The following is a 24,937-nucleotide window of genomic DNA, read 5'->3' as shown; positions in this document are numbered from 1 at the left end:
GGAGCTGATGCATCTCTCTGCTCCTTCTGAAAAAAGCTCAAAATTGCCCTATTCAACTAACCCAGTTTTCATGTACTCCTGCTACTCTTGCCTATCTGTAAAAAGTATATCTCGTCCAATGTAACCGTACGGACATGAACTGTATGCAACTAAGTATAAGCAACACAGTAACTAGGGCCACGATGCCTTCGGTCTGATGTGCACTCAACAAATGCGAATAAATGAATAAATTAGTGCCGCAAGGGCAAGCACAGGCGGCATCCATTTCACAAAATGGATGCCTCCTAGTGCTTCCCATTTTAAAGTTTGAGCTTCATTTGCTCAATACTTTACATAGGGACTTTAAAAAATATATATTTTAAAGATATTTTTTTTAATCATTGGCCATCTTTTTTGGCAATAATATTTCTGAGCGCACTATTCCTTTAACGCCAACGATTACATGATAGAATGTGCACGCCAGTAAAATGGTGAAATAGTCTATGCAGCGATATACCGTGATCATAGCAATGAAATTGCAGCCGGCTTAGAGAAAATCTGAAATCGAGATCCATTCAATTTCTTTGGCGCAAACAAGACAACAGTTTATCGTCAGATTCCTCATTTTTACTTGCTTCCTAAGATTCATAAAAGCAGGACAAACCCACCTGGTTGTCCAATTGTTGTGGCCACAGGAGGGATCCTCCAACCATTGGGCTTCTATGTAGACTACCTTTTGCAACCACTGATACAAAAGACATCCCACCTACATCAGACAATACACACTTTTTGCAAATATTGGATAAAATTGAGTTTTCAGAAGAGGATATTCTCTTTACAATAGATGTCAATAAACTTTAAGCATACCTCATAACCTAGGACAAGAAGCAGTGGGCTGGATGTTCTGCAAGAAGGAATAGGGACATCCAAAGAGTTTTTCATGATACTTTAGGAGTTTGCCTCACAGAATTCTTAGTTCAAACATGGTAGTGATTTTTATCTTCAAAATATTGGGAACAGCCTTGGTAGCAACCGTGGCACCGGTGTATGACAAAAGCTTCATGTATAAATTTGAAACCGCATATATATTGGGTCACCTTGAACTGTCCTCAAATATCAAAACATAGATACAATATATTGATGACATTGTTGGCACCTGGCATAGTGGCAGAGAAACGTTGGATCAGTTTTTGATATATATATATATATATATATATTTCTGAGGCTTGTGGAATCTGCTTAGATCACATGCTGTGCATAGGCCGACATCTAGTGGAAGCTGCGGAGTATTACAGTTTGTTTTTCGAAGTCGAAAAATGGGCGTCGACACAGGGCGTGCCAGTAATACTATCCCTAGTGTGACGTCCCCTGTACCCATGATCCCTCACGCGTCTAGGATCCCCAGATTGTTTTTTTCCGCCATTCTGGTCGGAAGCACTTCATCGGAGTTCCCTGGCTTTGCCATATTTTCACTAAAAATAATTATAATTTGCCCCGTTTTTGTCAACCTTCGTCGATCAACATCTCGACGCCGAACCGGGGAGGAGATCAACGTCGAATACCGACGGATTGGGCCTTGAAGCTTCCGCCTCGGCTCGGGCCTGGGCCGCTGGCCTCGGCCCTACAAGTAGGGAGAGTGGGGGGTGGTACACTTCCACACTCGACACCTTATTACCTACACACACTTGCCCGCTGCCCACAGGCGCGTATGGAGGGTACGCCCTTTCAGTTTTGCCCCAAGTGTAATAAGAAATACCCTTGGGTAGATAAGCACGCTACGTGCAACCTTTGCCTACCCAGAGACCACCCCGAGACGGGTTGCAGGGCCTGTAGCAGGTTTAAGGCAAAAACTCTTAAGGACCGCTCCACCAAGCGTTGGGCCCACCACGCCAAGCTAGCAGCTATGGAGGCGGAGGGTACCTTCAGCGACGGCAGCGACGCCGAACTTTCGGACGGCGAGGGCACCAAGGCGTCGAAGGACAGCCGAACGCACGTCCCCGGCCTCGGAAGGTCGTCCGTCCCGGCGACTATGGGGAAGTCCCCCGGCGACAAAAGCGTTACACATACACACGCTAAACACAAAAAATCCACCCGAGATTCGACGTCGTCGAAACCTCGGAAAGAGGCACAGAAGGAGCGGTCCGAAAGGACGTCCTCTGGGCGGTCCCGGTCGAGGTCGCCGCACGACGTCAGGCAAGCCTCCACACTTGCACAAAGTGCCTCGACCATTAATATCCCGGAAGATCAATCGTCCGAAGACGAACACGACTTCCACCCCCAGCCTGCACCCCAGGAAAAGGGTACTTCACTTGGGAGTAAAGAGGGGCCAGTTTCGAAGCCTAGTTCGAAAGACAGGGATTCCACCTCCGATCCTCGACGCCAGGCGTCGAAAGATAAGGGAAAGGGGAAACACACTTCCACCCACGGGGAAGGGGGTAAACAGCAAAGGAAACAACCCTTGCAGTCCTCCACTACAAAAGAACTGACCAAGTCTTCTCAGGGCCAATCCATAGAAAGTCCCAGCAAGGTCACCCCAAGCTCAAAACTCTGGTCATGCGAGGACATTGACAGAGTAATGTCAAGGATGTCTTCCTTGGCGAATTTTTTCGAAAGACACCCTGAACAACTCCTAGCTTTAAACCCTCAGGAAGATTCTCCCTCAGGGTCTAGGGACTCTATCCCCTCAAATAAAAGACCCCGGGTCGAGACACCATTTAGGCCTTTAGACCCCATCGAGGTCCAACCCTATTCTTACCTCTTCCCTACAGACCAAGGAAACTCTTCCCTTATAGAAGGTCAGGAAATTGACACGCCAGAAGATCCTGCAGGATCAGATTATTACGGCGAAGACGAAGACGAGGATGAGCCAGAAAATAGCCCAGATATTTTCAGAATGGACTCACCAGTCGAAAGGGAAGCCCCAGTGTCTGACTCCCCAATAGATAATCAGCCCCTCCTTAATGAACTGCTCTTTCGGGCAGCTAACCACTTCCACATAGACACACAAGGTGTCCAGGAAGAAAGGGACTTTGCGGAAGAACTAATAGGGGAAAGGAAGCCAGTAGCCCAAACCATTCCCATCCTAAAATCTGTTCAACGCAGAATAGCACCATCCCTTGTCAACCCAAACCTGACAAGACCTGTAAATCCGAGAGTGGAGAAGCTGTTTAAAGCAGCCCAGTCGGACCCCCTATATATTAGAGGTCAACTTAAGCCAGACTCTCTAGTAGTAACCAACACCCGCAAAAGAGCTGGTACACCATTATCTTCCTCTGAGGCTCCCCCCGACAAAGAAAGTAAAAAACTTTATGGTTTTGGCAGGAAAGTAGCTTCCACGGCAGCCTACCAAGCCAGAATCGCGAATTCCACCACACTGTTGGCTAGCTACAACTGTCACCAGTGGGAAGAAGTGGCAGCACTAATAGACTCTGCTCCCGAACCCCTTAAAAGCCAGCTGGCTCGCATTTGTGCGGAAGGAAGGAACGTGTCAGGCTGCACTGTAAAAGCAACTCTGGACGCCGCTGACAATGCGGGTAGACTTATAGCAGAGGGGACTGTCATCAAAAGGCATGCTTGGTTGAGGCAGTCGGGATTCAAAGCAGAAACACAAGCTGCGCTCTTAGACAAACCAGTGGAAAGTGATCTCCTGTTTGGGAAGGCAGTCGAGGACGCTCTAAAAAACGCTAAGGAAGAATTCGACACCCTCAAATCCCTTGGCCAGTTAACTACCAAACCACCTAACCAAAGAGGGAATGGCAATTTTCGTCGCCCCCGCGGCCAAAATTCCAATAGAGGAAATAGCTACTCCCACACCCAGGGTACACAGTGGAACACCAGCTCACAACAGTCTACCCAGGCGTATGGTAGGGGTAGTAAAAGAGGACGGGGTAGAGGCAGAGGCAGCCCCAGTAAAGGAGGAGGCACGCCTCCACCAAAGCAGTGACGCTCAGTTCAGGGTCCCTTCCCATGCAACCCCAGTAGGGGGACGAATATCAAGTTTCACCCAGGCATGGGAAGGGATAACATCCGACAGATGGGTGCTGTCAACAGTATCCAATGGGTACTGCATAGAACTACTGCAACGTCCCCTAAACCATCCTCCAAGACAAAAAGTCCACTCTTTACAACATCAGAAGATCCTCCTCGAGGAGATCGCCATTCTGCTAGAAAAGGACGCGATAGAACTCGTCCCGGGACACCAGGTAAACAAGGGTATCTATTCAACTTACTTCCTTGTGCCAAAGAAAGATTTAACAATGCGCCCAGTTTTAGACTTACGGCCTGCCAACAAGTATGTCAAGCCCCAAAAATTCCGTATGACCACACTACAAGAGGTAATCCCACTCCTAAAAAAGGGGGATTACATGGCAACCTTGGATATGAAAGATGCCTATTTTCATATTTCCATGCTCCCAGCGCACAGAAAATACTTGCGCTTCAAGGTGGACAGTCGCCACTACCAATTCAAGGTACTGCCCTTCGGGATAGCTTCTGCACCAAGGGTATTCACCAAGGTACTGGCGGTGGCAGCTGCACACCTACGCAGGGAGGCAATCCCAGTGTACCCTTATCTGGACGACTGGCTCATAACGGGGGAAACCCCAGGAATCTGCAGGTCAAACATTCAAAGGACCATCGACCTCCTCCACGAATTAGGCTTCTCCATCAACGAGAAAAAGTCAAGTCTGGTGCCAAGCACCTCAAAACAGTTTCTAGGAGCTATCCTAGATACTCAGAAAGGATTGACCTTCCCTTCGGAAGAAAGAATTCGGAACATACTTCTGCAAATTCCGCATTATCAGTCAGGTCAACAGATAACAGTACGCAAAGCTATGCGGTTACTCGGCATGATGGCGTCATGCATTTACCTGGTCCCCCACGCGCGTCTGCGCATGCGTCCCATGCAGGAATGGTTGGCGAAACAGTGGTCTCAGGCAAGTGGTCAGTGGGACGATCTAGTGGTCGTTTCGCCAACACTCGTACAGAACCTACACTGGTGGACAAGAGAGAATCTCGCAAAGGGGAAACCCTTTTACGATCCCGAAGTACAGGCAGTGGTGACTACAGATGCATGCCTGACGGGGTGGGGAGCTCACCATCTCCACCACACAGCTCAGGGTCTCTGGTCTCACTCAGTAGCCAAGAACCACATCAATCTGCTAGAGCTTCTGGCAGTATTCCGAGCGCTGCAGGCGTTCGAGCCCCATCTACTAAACTTGTCGGTGCAGATCAGGACGGACAGCACGACAGCCATGTTCTATCTGAACAAGCAAGGAGGGACTCGTTCGCCAAATCTATCCAAGCTTGCCCAGAAAATATGGATATGGGCACTCAAACGGAACATCTTCCTGTCATCGCAACATGTTCCAGGGGAGCTCAATTCCCTAGCGGATGCTCTAAGCAGAGACTCCCTCCCAGAAGAACACGAGTGGGTCCTTCACAAAGACGTAGTAGAAGATCTCTTCTCTCAGTGGGGTTTCCCCACTATAGACCTATTCGCCACAAGCGAAAACAAACAATGCCCAGGATTTGCATCCAGGTTCCCACAACCGGACTCCCAGGGGAATGCCCTGTGGATAAACTGGCCAGGGATGTTTGCGTACGCTTTCCCACCAACTCCCCTCATCAGGAAGGTGGTGTACAAGATGAACAAGGAATCGATGACGCTCATCCTAGTTGCTCCCATGTGGGCGAGACAACCATGGTTTCCACACCTACGCAGGATGGCGGTATGCGAGCCCATCAGACTCCCAGCCTGGTACAACCTTCTGTCCCAGCAACAAGGTCAAACAGTGCATCAGGAACCCAACTCTATGAACCTAGCAGCATGGCTCCTGAAGTCATAGAGTTTGGACATCTCAAATTACCACAGAGGTGTATGGACATTCTAAAAGAGTCTAGGAAACCAAATACAAGGCACTGTTACTTTGACAAGTGGAAAAGATTCGTTATCTGGTGCCAGAGTAAACAAATCAACCCGGTTGATTGCACTCCTTCCAACGTTGTAACATACATGCTCCACCTGCTGGATGCAGGGTTGGTTTTTAACTCTCTGAAAGTACACCTGGCAGCCCTCTCAGCCTACACCACATCCCATAACAAGGTTTCGTGGTGGAAAGTACCAGTAGTTAAAGCCTTCATGGAAGGAGTAAAGAGACTTCACCCTCCTATCTCGAACCCACCGCCAGGATGGGATCTCAATGTGGTGCTATCTAAGCTCATGGGGCCCCCCTTCGAACCCATGCATAAAAGTAGCCTCAAACACCTGACTTATAAAACGGCCTTCTTAGTAGCCATTACCTCCATAAGAAGGGTCAGTGAAATTCAGGCTCTGTCAGTGCAAGATCCTTTCTTTACTATCCACAAGGACAAACTGGTTTTACGCACACACCCTAGATTCTCACCAAAATTCATATCCAAGTTCCATGTAAACCAGTCCATCGAGCTTCCGGCTTTCTTCCAAAACCCACAGAGCTCAGCTGAGGTGAAACTACACACCCTAGATGTGCGTAGGGCGGTCTTATACTATGTAAATAAAACCAGACCGCTAAGGAAAACAGATCAACTGTTTGTCTCCGTAGCTACAGGCAGAGAGGGGGATCGCGTCTCTAAGGGCGCTATCTCAAAGTGGATTATCAACTGTATACAGCTGTGTTACTCTCTTTCTGAAAAAACTCTGCCTTTTACGCCAAGGGCCCACTCTACCAGAGGCATTGGGGCCACTCTGGCTTTCATTGCAAATGTTCCCCTTGACACCATTTGCAAAGCAGCTACTTGGAGCTCTATTCACACTTTTACTCAGCATTACTGCATTGACACTCATTCCAAGGCAGATACACAAGTGGGACAAGCGGTTCTAAGACACCTGTTTGCTCATGACCCTTCTCACATCCCACCTCCTTCTTCTGGTACTGCTCGCTAATCTATGCACAGCATGTGATCTAAGCAGATTCCACAAGCCTCAGAAGGGATACATTACTCACCGTAATCGTATTTCTGATGCTTGTATCTGCTTAGATTCACATGCGACCCACCCTTCCTCCCCTCCGAGAGAAGGCGCATGGTTGCTTGTAGTCTTACCTTTCTGTCTATCTGCTTGGACTATCTGTACTCACGCTACTCCTCATGCTACCTCATGTCAGGAAAAACACAATCTGGGGATCCTAGACGCGTGAGGGATCATGGGTACAGGGGACGTCACACTAGGGATAGTATTACTGGCACGCCCTGTGTCGACGCCCATTTTTCGACTTCGAAAAACAAACTGTAATACTCCGCAGCTTCCACTAGATGTCGGCCTATGCACAGCATGTGAATCTAAGCAGATACAAGCATCAGAAATACGATTACGGTGAGTAATGTATCCCATATATATATATATATATATATATATATATTAGATCTAAGGATAAAATTCACTGCAGAAATTGGTAACCCGGATGTACATTATTTGGATGTGCAGATTAAAGTGCGAGAAAACAGAATTTCCACGACATTGTTCACCAAATCAACAGATAGAAATAACTTACTTCAAATAACTAACTTCACAGATTAGGTTTTCACACGCAAAACATTAAAAAAAAAACCTACCCTTCGGTCCTATGTAAAGGATCAAACGGATTGTCAGTGATCCAACAGAATGTGAAGTGGAATTATCTAAATTGTGTAAAAAAGCGGCTATACATATGGCGGCATCCAAACTGATGACACGCATAGGAGAGCCTCCTACAAGAAAAGATTAAATGAGAATCACCATCCATAGTGACTCAAAATGTTGAAATCAGTCAGCAGATTACAAGAACGAAAGATGTATTCCCAAATCCCCTGTTTTCTAATAGAAGAAGAGTAATAACCTGAGTAACTTATTGGTCAACACCACGGAGAAAAGAAAGAGGAAGACACCAGGGAACCTTCCATGCCTGAACTGTGGGAATTGTAACAATGTAACGAAAGGGGCAGTTGTGTTTCACCCAAGAACAGGCAAGAAGATCACACTGCAGTCACGCGACATACCTCACTGTAAACACAACACTGCATTAAATGGCCATGTTGCATCTATTATGTAGGGGAAATGGGAAGGAAGATCTGTGTTAGTTTATTCTAACACAAATAATGTATTGCGAACAAGCACATGTTCTCAGCAGTTGCAAGACACTTTCACTAAAAGGGGTCACACCATTGCTCAATTTAAGGTTCAGGTATTAGAGATCATTGACTCACAAGACCGCAAACAGACATGAAAGGAGCTCAACGAGCAGCTTACTGAATTAATAGACTTGATTCACTTTCCCCAAGTGTAATGAATGAAGAATGGGACTTGAACTTCTTCTTATGATCATCTAGTGAAATGACCAACTGTTAAATTATCTTTATTATGACTGTTCTCCCTGACAGAGGAATGGCTTTATTGTAGCTCCACACTCACACATTGTAGTTCTACATCAAAGTAGAGCCATAACAGCATATCATATTGTATGTAGGGACTCCCCAGGTTACTGAGGCTTGGAGATCCACTAAATGGGTAACCATTCCTGATCAGTTAGTGAAATATGAGGGTTTCCCCTCTACAGGCATCACGGGAGAGCGATCAGTGAAAACTTTCTGCAACACATCTAAACTAAGAACTAGAGCGATATAGTCCCAATACTTATTTCACTGGGTAATAATTATCATACAACGTGATGAGAAAATATATTGATATGTAATGAAAACGGCGACCAGTACAATCCGTTTATGATTAACATCCAAGTGCTTTAGTACATACACTTGCACTTAGTACATCAACACGTTCCTATTCATAGTTCCGATACTAATCCCATTGTCTGACAATTCGTACCATATAACGTGATTTTTAGAAAACATATTATTTAATAAAGAAAAGGGCGACTATTAAAATCCATTGATTATCATGATTATCGCTCAAGTGTTTATGCACGTTCCCTTGCACTTAGTACATCATGTAAATAATTCCAATATGGCCGACACATGGAACCTTATTGAACCAACCCGGTCAGCCATCTTGGTTTACCACATGACAATCACCATGACTACCATTAGTTTACATTAGCAGTGGCAGCCTCAAGAATCCCCAGACATAGAGGATTTGATGCACGAGAAATAGATACGCTAAATGAGATAGCGGTAAGTGGGGTTTTGATTATACATTCAAGGGACATTGCTCAAGAAAGAAACAATTGATTAATTGGCAATGTTTTCACAGAATCTCTGCAGAATGCAGCTGTGTTCATTCCAAGCGGACACAGGTCTGTTCAATATGTAATTTCCACGCAGTGAGCATGTGGCACGCTCCTCGGTATGAGGACACGGAGAAATGTGATAACTGCATCCATTCTCACATCTGTTTGTGGGTCAACAACTGGTGTCTACTTACACCGGGTTATTATATAATTGCCTGAAGCGCATGAAATATCAGGAACGTTATTCACTTTCAGTAACAGTGTTACACATACATCGATGGGAATGGCTAAGATGGATAATATCCGCAGATGTAGAGGTCGATACAAAAAGTCATGAAGTAAGCTGTATGAACCTCAATATGGCGTTGTGATATATTGTTTATTTTCTCTATATGCTTTCTACTGTTTGGTTTATGTTGGTACATCTTGTGGCCGGATGCATTTTTTAATAATGTTACCTATCATGGCAATGATATTAAATACACATAATTGGTTGACTCCTATGAAATATGTACTTCTGTGTTTGTACCATGTAACATGACGTTTATGGACACATGTTGGAACCAATGTGCAATGTGGGAATTATGACCAAATTGTATGTGGTGAACATGGGATAAAATGGTGGTTTCCTTTGCCACTAATTATATTCTACCTGGGTATATATTGTCATGAACATAATGTATTGTAATGAATCATGTAGGGGGTTTAATCCTACAGTGATTGTAAGTTGTGACTGACTAGAAATTGATCAGATGAGGATTACAGGCCCAGATGAAGGACGGTTATGAGTCCTCATTAGCTTCATCTACGTCTGCACTTATTTCTGTCAATAAAATATTATAAATACTTGGAAACCAAAAGAATCAAGAATTAATCTCTATACAAAGAACCACGTGGAGAAATCGCAATATAATCTGAATTGGTAATCTATATACTGTAACCACATAGTGGCTATTAGGGTGTGCAACCCACACCAAAGGCGTAACGGCCTAGGTCTCTCTACTTCTTTCACTTTTGGCGTGCCCAGCATGGAGGCACAAATTAATGGGTCTGTGGTCCACTCACAGACATTATAAAACAAATGGAGTTGGTTTTAAGGAATCTTTTAATTCTAAAGAATTAAATAAGTACTGCCAGCTCACAGCACTTTCAATTTAAGTTGAACTCTGATATCTGAAATAACCACAGAAGAAAATCAGAGACACCAGCAGACCCTTTGCAACACTGAAGTGACCACTGCTGGCCTGACCCTGTTTCCTATGAGACGGAGGAACTCCGAAGGGTACCCCTTCCCTTTGACTAGTGTGAACAACCAGTCCTAAGACAAACTAAAATCTAAGCCATCTCCCCAGGTGCCGTGCCTCTGCAGAGCAGCCGAACCCCTATACCAGAAGACCTCCCACACAACCGTAGTTCATTTTTGTGCCAAGGCCCAATCCGTCCAAGCGTTTGCTGAGCTCCAGGTGAACTCCCAAAGACACAATCCGACTTGTGCAGGACTCCAGGAATCAAAGAAGATTGACTGGGCGAATCGTGTCTGTTGTTGGTGCTGCAGAAATGGCACCAAAACCACAGACTGACCAGAGAAGTTGCTGAAACGCCCTGCTAGAAGTGCTCCCTCGAGACTGCTGCTGAGAGCCCATCCATGCCCTGCCATTCGTCACTATACCAAGGAATCCGGAAGTCAGTTCCAGCGCTGCGACATGTAGGAGAATCCAGCCACGGACATTTTTTCTAACCTAAGGTACTGTGGGGGAAAAGGGTCTCCAACGTTGTCAGTTCTTCTATCAGCCTTACCTAGAGACTGAAAGTATCCACTGCAACCTTTGCTCTTCTTCTGCTTCGTGAGACTTTGAACCCTCTCCAAACCGATGCTTCCATATATTTAGGGATTGGACTTAACAGTGTAGTGCTAAAACTGGCTCTAGAACCTGAAGCTCTGCCACTGTTTGACTAACCAACTGTTTTCCTTCCAAAAAGACTTTATTTTATGTTTTGCTAACTAAATACAATTACTGATTTCTTTGTCTGTGCACGTTATTACTACAATAGAATTGTTATTGGTGTTAAACTCTGTGACAATTGTAACTGTGAGCAATAACCAACAAAGCAGTGGCCTTTGAAAAGTATTAAAGTATTTTAAGTATGTTGGTTTATTATCTAAGCATTTTGAAACTTTCCTCGCGTAAACATAATACTTATATATTTTAATATACATTTATTGGTACGTTTCTTTGATCTGCTTTACCAACTGGGTTTAGTGTGCTTACCTACAGCTCACATCTGCCTCCTACGATAAGCCTGACTGCTCTGCCATTCTAACAAGGTTCCATGAGTAGCACAGACTTGACTATAAAAAAATGTAAAACAATTTTCATTAACTTGTACAGCAACCAATCCCCAAAAACAAACCCAACAGTGCATGTCATATAACTTCAAGCATCATATACAGTATTGTGAAATGTCCACTGCCTCCCCCTTAACTCGAACCTACTCTGCTTTGCCCTCTGCCGTTGTTTCCTCTAGGGGTACCTCCCCCTCTGTATTCCCAGAGGAATCCTGCTCACTCAGGCAGGCCTGGGTGGGCCCAGAGAGTGTGACCACTAAGTGCCTCCAGGCCATCAGTTTCCGCTTCTTCATCCCCTCCTCTATTGGCCGCTTCATACCATATCGCTGTTTCCGCTTCTGCCCATTTCTGGAGATCGTGCTACCAGACCTCCACCCTTCGCCCGTTTGCTTTCTGCACTTGGCAAGTATGTAGGCCGAGTCCTTGAGTTTACTGGCATGTTTCAGTTTGCGCGGTCTAGAGAATTCCCCTACCATGCATGCCCACACAGATTCCACATCTAGCGTGACCCCCTTCTCGGTTAAGCGGTCGGCTACTTCTCCCCTGAATTTTCCAATTTCCCGGCATGCCCAGAACATGTGCATCATCCCTGCGTTCACTTCCCCACATTTGGGACATGTTTGTACTTCTGCGCTCTTGAATCGAGCAATCCTCTGGGGAGGGGGCATGTACGCTCTGTGGGTAACATAGCTGGATCTGTTGCAGCCTCACATTCCTAGACACTTTTTTATGGTATCTCTGGACCCTCTCACAACCCATCATTCATGGTTTCCCCGGCTTCCTCTTCCCCGTCTCAGCTGGGTCCCTTCCTTTCCCACCCTGGACATCAGCAGTTCATAGATTCGAGAGACCTTGTGCCCCCCCTCTGAAATATCATAAACTGTTTCTAAGGCCGTGTCGGGTTGGTCTTCAGCACTATTTCAGACCAGGTCTCTTTCACCCGCCGTACCAATCTGGTGTAAGTAATATACTGCCCTAACTGTAGACCCATTTCTTCTACCAGTACGTTAAATTCTATTACCTTCCCATCTTGCCATAATCTCCCAGCGTTGCAATGCCTACCGGTTCCCAATGCGTACAAATGATCTTCATCAGTTGTTCGTCCCCTCCGGTCAATACCACTTGCGGAGAACACAGGGTTGGGTTATCCATGGCTTGGCAAGCCTTACGCCACATCTTCCATCCCAGTTCTAACATCCTCGTGCACCCTTTTAGCTCTGGTAGCCATATCCATTCTTTCAAGAAGAACAGAACACATTCAAACCTCAACAATCTGGACTCCGATGTTGAGTCTTCCGTTAACCACTTAGCCACATAGACTTGAACAACAGCACACGACGACTACCGACCGTAAAACACCCCAAGCCCAGCCAACGGACCCACCGGGCTGAGGCTGCCAAGGCGCACATCACTGCTCTCTTGCACTTTTCCAGCTTATTCCAACTAAATCACCTACCCCTCTCCCTCTTTCAGAGCCCCAGGGGACCACTCCGGTGGTGGTAGTGCACGGTACAAATATCCTTTAACATTAACATATTGTAATTGGCTGGCCAGATAAAGGTCCTCAAAGTTGGGCAATTTTATGCCCCCTTTATCATACATGTTTTGCAGTTTCCACAGGGCTATTCTATTCCTGGTATTGTGCCATATGAACCCTCTACATATGCTCTGAAGTTAAACGAAGAATCGCTTGGGTATCGTGTATGGTATATTCCCCAAAAAATGTAACGACCTCTGCAATGATACCATCTTCAGCAGTGCCCCCTCCCTATCATGGCCAAAGGGAGCTTAGTCCAGAACCTCATGCTATTCTCGATGTTTGCCACGGCCTTCTCTGTGTTATGTTTATATTCAGCCTCCACTGTGTGATGGATATCAATCCCCAGATATCTAAAGGTTCTGGTCTCCCAAGGTATTTGTAATACTGGTCAATATTCTCGCGGAAACCCTTTGTATCTCCCCAAGGGGAATATACAAGACTTCTTAGGATTAATTGTAATGCCAGAGAGCAACACAAATCGCTCCATTATTTCTAAGATATATTGCAGGTTTTCCTCCAGATACCTAAAGTATCCCTATTTCTAGGGCTTCATTCAACATTGCCAGTAACGGGGGGGGGGGCACTTCCATCTTATCCATTTTGTAGAACTCACTGGTGAGTCCCTCCGTTCCTGGGGCCTTACTAGTAGGCAATAGCTTAATTACTGCTTCTAGTTCCTCCGATGTTATTGGGGCCTCTAGGTTCTCTCTTTCTCTACAGTGCCCAGTTTAGTTAAGCCAATATCCTCGGTTTCCGTCATCTCGCTCCATTCACCCCCTTCAACATCTCCTTACAATTGTTGATCGAACTCAAGGAACCCCCTGTTCACGCCCTCTTGGGTATCGTATTTGTCCATTCTCCCCCTCTATTGCTCTGATCGTTGGTCTGGGTGTCTCATTTTTATATAACCATGCCAGCCCTCCACTCTGTTGCTGCAATTGGCTTATGGTTTCGACATCCTCAAGAGTGATCTCCTCTCCGCATAATTGCCTCTAATTTCGCCTCCGCCTTTAGCAACTCCTGGGTTATGCCTCTTTGCAGCCCTTTGGATATGGATATAGCTGCTCCCCTCACCACCACCTTAATAGAGTGCCAGCCGATTCTACGCTTCCAGTGTTATTTTTGAAGTATTCTACAATTTCCTTTCTCAGGTCCTCCCTGAACACTGTCTTTCAATGATTCAGCTCTAAGCCGCCACGTTGGGATCCTAGCTCTTGGAGGCGAGTATTGCCATGTTAAGGTCAGTAGTCTGAGAGGACCCTCACTTTGTATTCCGACCGCACTAGCTCCCCCGTCCGGAGTACCAAACATATAATCTAGCCGAGTGTACACGTTTTGTGGGGCCGAGTAATGAGAATAATCGTCTTTCATGTGGATGGTGTAGCCTCCATATATCTTCCAGATGAAGGTCTCCCAACAGGTTCCTCAACTTATTGGCTGCAGGGGTAGGTTTGCCTAACTTCCTGTCTGATCTGTCCACCCTGGGGTCCAGCATGTAGTTAAAGTCACCTCCCCATATCACCACTACCCCAAGCTACGGGCTAATTATAAGTTCTTGAAATAGGCCGCAGTATCTTTTTTTCGGGGCATATGTATTAATGATACACAACTCTATTTTCTATCAATCCCCGTATCGCCATCTTCCCCATCTGATTCCACGGTGGACTACAATAACTGAAAGGGGACATGTGAGGCTATCCAAGTAATCGCCCCTCGGGCGTATGCAGAATACGTTGCCCCTATGGTTGTCCCCTTCCATTTCTTCCTCATCACATCCTGTTTTTCTTTTGTGAGGTGGGTTTATTTTATTGTAATAGGGTGCGATCTATCCTCTGCCTCCTTAGATACATCATGATCTTATTCCTTTTCAAGTAACTATTGAGGCCCCTGACATTCCAGGTTGCCATCTTAAGGTCTCCCATCTCTCATCCATACCCATTCCTGCCTCTGTCCTCCCTTGTCTTCCGCACCATGCACAGTAGCGCGTGGGTGTAAGCTTGTTCCCTGTCCCTAACTTCTCCCACTCGCCCTCCCACAGACCCAACAAAACTCCCCAACCCCAACTGTTGCCCTCCTCCCACCCCCCTTCCAACTTCCCCAAATTGTTGCCTAGCTCCATCCATGGATCTCAGGCTACCCCGCATCTAGCCATTCTCTCCGTATAACTGATACTCGATACTCAGCAGGGGGATACCTTCCTAAAAGTATCCCAACTAAACTACCTCTGGGGGGGATTGGTAGTGTCTCCTGGTATTACCTCCTGCTATGTGCTGACTGCATGTCATAGTGTAAGCTACATACACTGAACCAACAATCCCGTGTGCAATCCGCTATAATCTAGTCCCGATGTCAACATATCTGACATACTTATCACTTTGTATAGTCATCTAATGTCTCCGTGCAGCGCTTACAAGGCTTCGGCACACATCTCTTCTGCACTCTCCTTCTGATCTGCCGCTACCGTCTGACAATTCTGTGAGTCCAGCCATGTCGTCACATCCTCTGGTGAATCAAAGAGAGCTTTGTTCTTTAGGAGTACCTTCATTTTTGCCAGGTATAGCAGCATGTATCTATATCATGCTTTGCGCAACCTCCTCTTCACGGCTACATAATTCAGGTGTTGCCTCTGTAACATGAGTGTATAGTCCGGGTACGCGGTGACAGTTGCTGATGCTCTGCTTATTATTCCTCCCTTATGGAAGTGTTCTAGGACTTCTCCCTGTCTTTATAGTTCAGGATCTTATCAATAATCGGCTGTGGTGGGGTTCCTGGTGGCGGTTTTCTTGACGGGGCTCTGTGCGCTCTTTCCACTGTGAACTCTTGGCTTAGCCATCCAACCGTTATTTCCTGCAGCAACATGTTTTCGAAGTAGTTCGTCGGGTCCGATCCCTCCTCCCCTCTGGAAGCCCACAATGCGCATGTTTCTGCGAGCCCGCCCTTCCGCTTCTTCAGCTCTATTTTCGAGTTTGCGCATCTGTTGTTGCAACACGTGGACATCCATCGTGTTGGCCTTACGTGAGCTTGTATTTTCTTTGACTTCCTTTTCCAGGGTCCCTGTGTGCTCGGCCAGTGCACGTACATCTTGCCGTAGTAAATTCACATCGATACTCAGAGCATCAATTTTAGATTCCAGTGCAGTCCTTGGGTCCGAAATGGCTGTGTCCATCCTACTTCCCATTGATACCTTCAGTTCTGCTATGGCATCCAGTATCCGTTTGTTGTTGAACGCCATTTTCTCACTTTCTTTAGTGCTTTCTTTCCCACTGGCCCCCTCCGTCACCTGCAGTGATTTGGCAAAACTCCTCGATGGTGGATTGATTTCCCTTGACTTTGGGCAATTTGGACGCCATCTCCCTTTTGCGGGCAGGCTACAAGCGGGAAAATCCCTTTGACCTCAGCGCACTCTGTGTAGGGTCCTTGCTACAAAGGGTTGTATTACCACCCTCAATGCTTGTTGCTTTCGTGTATGTTGTGGCGAGGACAGGTCCTTTAGTGTCTTGTGGTGTACCCAGTGAATCTCTTGTCCTTATTGCCCAATTAGGACACCGCCCCGTTCTCGTAATGTGTGCAACTCCTGTGGGCTTCACTTCACGGTGTTCTGTAGGCACTACCACTAGTCCACTCTACTCCCAGCACAGACTGTCTGCTCTCATCAAAGGCATATGAAACAGGTCGCAAAGTATCAGCCCCCAAGCGCATGGTACTCACGCAGGGGAAAATTGTGCACATTCCATTCATGAAGCAGTATTACATCCAGCCTACACAGCTTTCATCTCAAAAAGGGGAGCATGCACTCTGCAGTACTGTCGTAGCAAGGCAAAGTCTGAAAGCTTATGTGGAGTGTTTATCGGTCCGGTGTGCACTCCTCTCGCAATGCTGCTCTCCCTCTTGTCAATCAAAATAGTGCAAGGTCAGCTTCCACCGTATGTTTGTTGGGGCTGGTTTCAGCTTCACAGTCCAAGCCCGCTGTTATTTAGTATCACAATGCGGTTACTGCCTTTCTCCAGGGGATACTGAAACGTCACCAGCTGTGCAATCACTTTTGGCACCTTATCGGAACTCTTCTCGTCTCCTTTGCCTGCAGACATCAGCCGCACGGCCTAACGCTGTGTGATGGTTCCCCATTAGCAACCATAGAATGCTGCAAACTCTTCAGAGCAACATTGTAGTACTGTCTCGAACCATTTCAGTGCTCCTGCCGTCCTGCTCCAATCATGCCTTTTGTGTCCTGTTCAAGCGGGCCACTGCATCTAGGCATAAAATTCTGTGCTTCTTATGAATCGTACCTCGCTCAGTCACAGCAGCCCGAAGTGAGGGACGCACACTGCGTTACTCAGCCGACGCGCTTCCTCCCCATTAAAACCTTCCTCGTCTTCCGTGCGTTCACCTTCTTGCTGGGGCACTTCACATGTGGAGGTGTTGTGCAGAAATCTTTCACTGTCTGCTGTGCACCAATCTTGTTCCTCCAGTCGGTCGGGGAGATCTAACGTTCTTCATTCAGCATCACGTTCCATCTGTTGATCCTTTGTCTTGTTGCTGTGGTCATTTTGATTCTGATTGCGATGAAGTTTCATCCTCTCACTTCGGCTCCCGCTTTCCAGGCTGCTCCACGTTCCACTGCGTAATTGCACTCACGTTATGCACAACCCTTTCCTGCAGCTGCAGCTCAAAAAAAGAATTTCCTAGTCAACTTTTAACGCTTCTTTTCGTATGGATCATATAGGATCAGCAGGAGCACCCCAGGCACACGTCCTACTCCATGGCTCTATAGCCACGCCCCCAGCACAGACTGATACTAAGAGTTAAGGACCTCTATGCCATTGGGATAGTTTTATGAAGTCTTACCTCAGGTGGACTAGGAAAACTCACCAATAGAGGAGAAATACAATTTTCAGGCTAAAACAAAACTGATTTTCTTTTTTACTGAGGATTCCTAGCCCGGCGACGGGGAAAATTCATGAGCATGTGTATCCATGCCAGGCCCCATGCTGAAGAGCAGGATTTACAGGCAAGTAACTTTTTCCTTATTGTGCATAGAAGGTAATCTAGCTGTTTGTAGATACCATCTGGAAGCCACTAGAATACAAATTACCTTGCAACAATCCAAATAGCTATGCATACAAACTGTGTGTCCTACGCACAACCAATTACAGGATTAGGAGGGTGGGTGTAGGCAGAGAGGGTGGCAAGTCAAAGATGAAAAGGGAGGCCCTGCAGCATGCTGAATAAACTATAAACCTCTGCGTCATCAGCCCGCTCCCCTAAACACCAGTCCTGTAGGGACTCTTGTAATGAGAGGCGTGTTTCAAAAGCCAGTGATCACCTGCCCTCTATTTGTTAAGGTCAGCTAGCCTCTCTTGATTGAGGATCCACAGGAAGGTGGCCCCAAGGTTGGCCGATGAATGTTGGGCTACCACAAGAAGTTTGGCTGTGTAATTCTGGGTGTTCACCTTTCAACTCTCCTCCAGGAGTACTGCCTGGTCTGTACTCCAGTAGGAATCATTGTACTGAAAAGTACTCAAGCGTGTGGCTGTGAAGTTGGGCGTTGGTGTTCGGACTCCATGAGCACCCATGATTGTTTAGTTCTTTAAGGTGCATGCATATTTGGTTGCGGGAGTAGAAACCTTGTGCATCCAGTTGTCGCTGAACAGATTGCGTAATACTACTACACATGTGGATATCAGTGCATGCTTACAGCTTCTCGCTCCTCTTCTCTGTAGCTGCTCTCCATGTCTGGTACCAAACTGTTTCCTGCAGGAGCTCACAAGCCCATCCTCTCCGTATGTGAAGAATTTCAAGCAGAAGAAAGTAGAGTTGACACAACGGCTCTTTGCACATTATAACAGCACAATCTTCAATCTACAGGTAAGACTTTTCTTAGTCTGCCAATCCTTTTTCCAAACTTTTCCTTCTGTTCTGTGTCCTAGCGCTGTCCATCTTTCTAACTTTGAGCACTCTGTTGTGCTCCCATGACCCAGCGCTGTCAATCTCCACTACCCTTGTGCTCGCTGCTGTGCACCTGTGACCCAGCGCTGTCCATCTCTACTGCCCTTGTGCACTCTACTGTGCTCCGGTGACCCAACGCTGTCCTTTTCCACTACCCTTGTGCACTTTGCTGTGCTCCTGTGACCCAGCGCTGTCCATCTCTACTGCCCTTGTGCACTCTACTGTGCTCCTGTGAACCAGCGCTCACTGAACTATATTAGACACTGCAGTCTAGCCAACCCATTGAAGGCAAGGCAGAGCGACAAGGCTTACATTCTGGAGAGGTTGTGAGTGGTCTAGGGGTACAATGAGACACACATCACTCCAATAATTCCATTTCAACAGGTAGTTCAAAAATATATAATGATTTATTAGGCCTTTAGGATGCACAGTAAGCAAGGAACCCTTCAGCGAAGTCTTGTCACGCAACTATCAAACATATATATGCATCCACAATTGGGAGTTCTGATTTGAACTCCCTCAAAGATTGTAAAGGGCGTAGCATATGCAAGACTTCCAGTAACTGTGTGTAGTAAGTGAGAGTAGAGGGAGAGAGAGTTGATTCAAAACCATTTAAAAGTAGTATTGCGTAATTCTCCAGCATTGGACCTTTCATGGATTCATATGCTTAGAATATTCCCCGTCGACAGACTGGGAACCCTCGGTAAGCTTATAAAGCCGTTTCCCATAGGAAAACGTTTGACACTTTCGTGTCCTATCTACGTCGTTTTGGGCCGGGCACGCACGCCCCACTAGGACGTAGCGGTATAAATGCCCCGCCCCCGCGGCTCCCTTCAGATTTCAACCGTCTCCAAAGTAGTGGGAGCACCTCGTGTAGTCTACTATTTGGTTAGGTTGTGCTATTGTAGTTTTTCTCCTGATGTCGGGGGGAAAAGCGTTGTTCCGCCAATGTGCTACGTGCGGGCTGAAGGTGTACGAGAGGGACGGACATATGGACTGCATATACTGTCTACACCCTCATCATTCGGCAGACAAGTGCGACATATGTAAGGGCTTCTCCCAGAAGACTCTTAAAGATCGGAGTCGAAGACTTGTGGCGTGGTTGAACGACGGAGCGGGGGCATACCTGCTTTCGGAGGTGGACTCCACGCGCAGCGCGGCCTCAGTGTCAAAATCTTCAGGGGCCCCGCGCCGCTCAATGTCGTCGGAACCCCCGGTGAAGAAATCGCGACCAGCGGAGAAAGAATCATCGGAAGGCTATTCCAAGGACTCTTCTTCAAAGAAGGCCTCTTCATCGAGGAAAGACAAAAAAGAAAAATCTAAATCCTCCTCGGGCGATCGTCGTAGATCGGCCTCGAGTCGAGATGCAGAGAAACGCAGGTCGAGTTCGGAAAAGGCGGGAACGCTGCATAGGCCTGCATGACCACCACCGTCGTCGACGGTAGGGCAGTCGTCTACTACTTCTCTGCCGCTGACGCAGTTGGCTTCAACTGTTCCTGGACCGCAGACTACGACGGAGCCGACTATCACTTCGTCGACAGAGATCCCGCAAGAGGCCTGGCATCCAGAGGTATATGACCCAATTTTGCAGGAGACACTTCTGCAGCAAGAGGCCTTGTCGGTGTCCTCGGGAGACGAGGATGTGAGAATAGCTGGCCATGCAGACCTAGGCTTACAAGTTACCAGGCCTCTCTCCGGGAGCATTCCGGGTTCTACCGCTCTGCTCAATCCACAGTCACTTTTGTCATTGGAAGTCTTATCCACCTTGCAAACGTTGTTGAAGACACTGGATGACAGACTACCTCGAACAACTCCGGCCAGGTCGGTCATAGACGACCCGGGCCCGTCTCGTCGACCACCACCTTCAACCCCCGCGGCAGTGCCACCGGATGCAAACCTCTCAGCCCCACGCCGCGAGGAAGGGGAACGAATGGATTCGGACTCGGACAGCAGAGCCTCGTCAGTTGTCTCTTTCCCCCTCCAGGGATCCAACCTGGGAGTCCGAAGCAGAAGTGGAAACCCCGAGGAGCCCGGCTCAGCTGTCTCCCCCAGATGATATTGGGTCATTTCACACCATGATGGCCAGGGCTTGTACAGAATTCGGGCTGGCCCAGGAAGAAGAGAAAACTTTTCTTTTCGACCACATGGGGAAAAGGAGAAGGTCGATGTTTTCAGTACCCATCCTGGATCATGTGTGGAAGGAAGGATTGCAGACCATGCGCCACCCTTTCTCGGAACCAGCGATAAAGGGTCGTCTAGAGAAAACATGTAAGGCCCCGGACTCTACTCCCAAGTGCCTTTCCTCCCACCGACTCCTGACTCAGTGGTATCGGCGGTGAGGAAGGCGAGGGCCCAGCACAAGTGCACGACCCCCAAGGAAAGTGAGGCCAGACGACAGGATGCTTTCGGCAAAAAAGTGCTGTCGGTAGGTGCTACCACAGTGAGTGGCCAATTCTCTAGCCATAGTTGCCAGATATGACAGGGAGATGTGGCACCGGCTGGGTCCTATACTTGAACACCTTCCGTATGAACATCGCAAAGCGGCTATGTTGCTGGTCAGGGAAGGTGAAGGGGCTTCCAATCATGCCATAAACATCGCAGTGGACCTCACGGAGTCGGGGTTTAAGCAGGTGAATAACGGTGTGGTTCTCCGACGGCAGGCATGGCTAAAATGCACCAACTTCCGACAGGAGGTGCAGTACAAGGTACTGGATATGCCTTTTGAAGGAGACCTCCTCTTCGGCGAGAAGGTGGACGAAGCCCTGAAGGGCATGAAAGAGGACTCGCATATGGCACGTTCCTTGTGGGCCCTCCAGAGTGGTCGGAGTTTCCGGTCTTTTCGTCCCTTCAGGGGAGCATCGGGAAATTCCAGATTCTCGGCATCGAGGGACAGATCCTTCAGTAGGCCAGCATACCCCTCCCAGGGATACAGACTAGCTTCGCAAGCGGCTAAACGTCGCCGGGACTACCAAGCCCCCAAGAAGAGAGCAGGTTACTCGTTGTCGACGAGGGATAAGCAGACCAAGGACCAGCAATGACGGGAATCGGACCATTCTAGGGGGGCAGATTATCGTCTTACATCAACGAATGGGAGCAAATAACGGATCAATGGGTGTTGGACACTGTAAGATACGGACATTCCCTGCAATTCAAAAGCAACCCTCCGCACATTCCACCGGCGTTTGTAGCTCAATCCCATCGGAGCGTGTTGCAGCAGGAAGTAGCACTTATGCTACAAAAAGGTGCTATAGAATTGGTTCCGTCATTACAAAGGGGTCTAGGGGTTTATTCCCGATACTTTGTGGTGAAAAAGCCAAACGGAAAGTGGCGCCCCATCCTAGACCTGCGCGAGCTAAACAAATTGTTGAAAAGCATAAAGTTCAAGATGCTCACGCTCCAAGAAGTGATCCGGTCAGTTCAAGAAGGAGATTTTCTGGCATCTCTGGACCTGCAGGACGCGTACTTCCACATACCGATGTGTCGGCGACACAAGAAGTTCCTAAGGTTTGTGGTAGGGCGGACTCATTACCAGTTCACAGTACTTCCCTTTGGACTGAAATCTTCTCCCAGAACGTTCACAAAATGTTTGGCCCCGGTGGCAGCCTGGCTGAGAAGGCAAGGCCATCATGTATACCCGTATCTCGACGACTGGTTGGTGATGGGGTCCTCCCCTATGTCGATGCACAGGAGTCTGCTGGCCACCATGAACCTCTTACAACGGCTGGGGTTTGCGATAAACTTCGAGAAATCCTCGTTAACACCGTCAAGAAGCTTTGTGTTCCTGGGCACACAGTTCGAGACCCAGTCAGGGTTAGTGAGACCATCCCTCGACAGGATCATCAAACTCAGTCGATTGGCAGGTCAGTTGAACATCAATACCAGACTGTCAGTGAGAAAATATACGTCGATCCTGGGCGCTATGGCCTCCTGTATTCTTCTGGTGGGCAACTGCCGTCTGTTCATGAGGCCAGTGCAACAGTTTCTGGCGGACCAATGGACGCAGGCTCAAGGCCTCTGGTCAGACAAACTGACCGTTGACGACAAGCTCCTATTAGCTCTTCAGTGGTGGAAAAGCGTCCAGAATCTATCCAAAGGAGTACCCCTACAGGAGCCGGAGTTTCGATTCACCATAGTGACGGAGGCGTCCTTAACTGGCTGGGGGGCACACATGGGCACTCTGCAAACACAAGGCTGTTGGTCTCCGAGGGAATCTCTCCTGCACATCAACGTTCTGGAACTGAGAGCAGTGCGCTGGGCCCTGAGGGCGTTCCTGCCTCACATCAGAGGGTCCACAGTGAGAGTTTTGACGGACAACACCACAGCGATGTTTTAATTGAGGAAGCAAGGCGGCACACGATCCAGAACCCTTTCCATCGAGGCTCAGAAGGTGTGGCACTGGGCTCTGAAACACAATATATCCATCGTAGCTCATCCCCTTCCAGGAGTAAGAAACGAACAGGCGGACTCGCTCAGCAGAAATATGGACCAGATTCACGAGTGGGAAATAGCCACCGGTCAATTGTCGAAGGTTTTCAAGGAATGGGGGTGGCCTCCGCTAGATCTCTTCGCCACAAAGAGGAACAAGAAGTGCGAGATGTATGCCAGCAGGTGGCCACAGGAAGGTTCGCTGGGAGAAGCATTCTCCTTCCCGTGGACGGACAAGTTCCTCTACACCTTCCCTCCGTTTCCTCTGATACGGAGAACTCTGCAGTGGATACGCAGGTACAGGTGGCGAGTCCTCCTGGTGGCACAGTCTTGGCCAAGGCAGCCATGGTTTTCCGACCTGCTTCACCTGTCGGCGGATCATCTGATAACGTTCCCGAAGGTTCCCAACCTCCTGTCCCGGGACGAGGGAACAGTGTGGCATCACAATCCAGACCGTCTCAATCTCACAGCTTGGCTCCTGACTTTTCAGAATTTGGTGCCTTGAACATTTCCTCGGACTGTCGGAAGATCTTACAATCTGCGCAAGCCCCTTCCACCAACAAGTCCTACAGGTGTAAGTGGAGAAGATTCTGTGCGTGGTGTCAAGGACAGACGGGAGTGCAACCTCTGAGGGTTACTCCGGAACAGCTTCTTCCGTATCTACTACACCTAGCAAAAAGCGGATTGTCCTTTTCATCACTAAAGGTTCACCTGGTGGCCATCTCTAGGTTCACAAGAAGAAGGAAGTCATTTGCCCTTGTTTAGCGACAGGTTAGTGAAACACTTCATGAGGGGTTTGTTCCGGACATTCCCTCCAGTTAAACGCTTTCCACCAACGTGGTGCTTGAATATAGTGCTAGCAGGGCTAATGAAACCACCCTTTGAGCCAATGGCCACATCGTCGATGAAGTTCTTGTCATGGAAAGTGGCTTTTCTAATAGCTATAACATCAGCTAGACGGATCTCGGAGTTGCAAGCGTTGGTCATAGACCCTCCGTACCTCAGATTTTTCAAGGACAAAGTGATTCTGTCAAGTCCTCGTTTCATCCCAAAAGTTCCTACAACTTATAAGAACTCATCCATTGTCCTTCCCACCTTCTTCGCAACCCCTTCATCGGATGCAGAAAAGGTCCTACATACCTTGGACGTCAAGAGGGCTCTAAAATGTTAACTTCATCGAACTCAACAACTTCGATCTACGCAGCAACTCTTCGTTGCATATGGCCCTTCGGCAAAAGGGAAGGCAATTTCAAAACGGGGACTGGCCCGATGGGTCTCGTCGACGATTGCCTTCTGTCATTCAAAAGCGTGAAAACCGCTACAAGGCCGTCTGAGAGCTCATTCAACCAGGGCGACTTCGTCGACGGCGTTGTGGGCAGGGGACCACTGACAGACATTTGCCAGGCGGCAGCATGGTCAGTGCCTCACACATTTACCCGCCACTACTGCCTCGAACGACAGCATGCGGACGAAATACAAATGGGAAGAGCAGTCTTGTGACAC

The 24,937-nt window shown here is 47.7% G+C and overlaps 1 protein-coding gene across 1 annotated transcript in view; it reads left to right on the top strand.

Annotated features, from left to right (window-relative positions):
* The window catches only part of GCNA (germ cell nuclear acidic peptidase), a 530,843-nt gene that overhangs the window by 415,988 nt on the left and 89,918 nt on the right, over nt 1-24,937 (top strand). Inside the window, exon 9 of the mRNA XM_069612346.1 lies at nt 18,784-18,928. Within this exon, the coding sequence (XP_069468447.1) occupies nt 18,784-18,928 (145 nt within the window). The remainder of the gene's footprint in view (nt 1-18,783; nt 18,929-24,937) is intronic.

The sequence above is a fragment of the Ambystoma mexicanum genome, chromosome 5p (genome assembly GCF_040938575.1).
Source record: "Ambystoma mexicanum isolate Mex_15411 chromosome 5p, UKY_AmexF1_1, whole genome shotgun sequence".
NCBI classification, from domain to species: domain Eukaryota; kingdom Metazoa; phylum Chordata; class Amphibia; order Caudata; family Ambystomatidae; genus Ambystoma; species Ambystoma mexicanum.
This window is presented reverse-complemented; position numbering and strand designations above follow the sequence as displayed.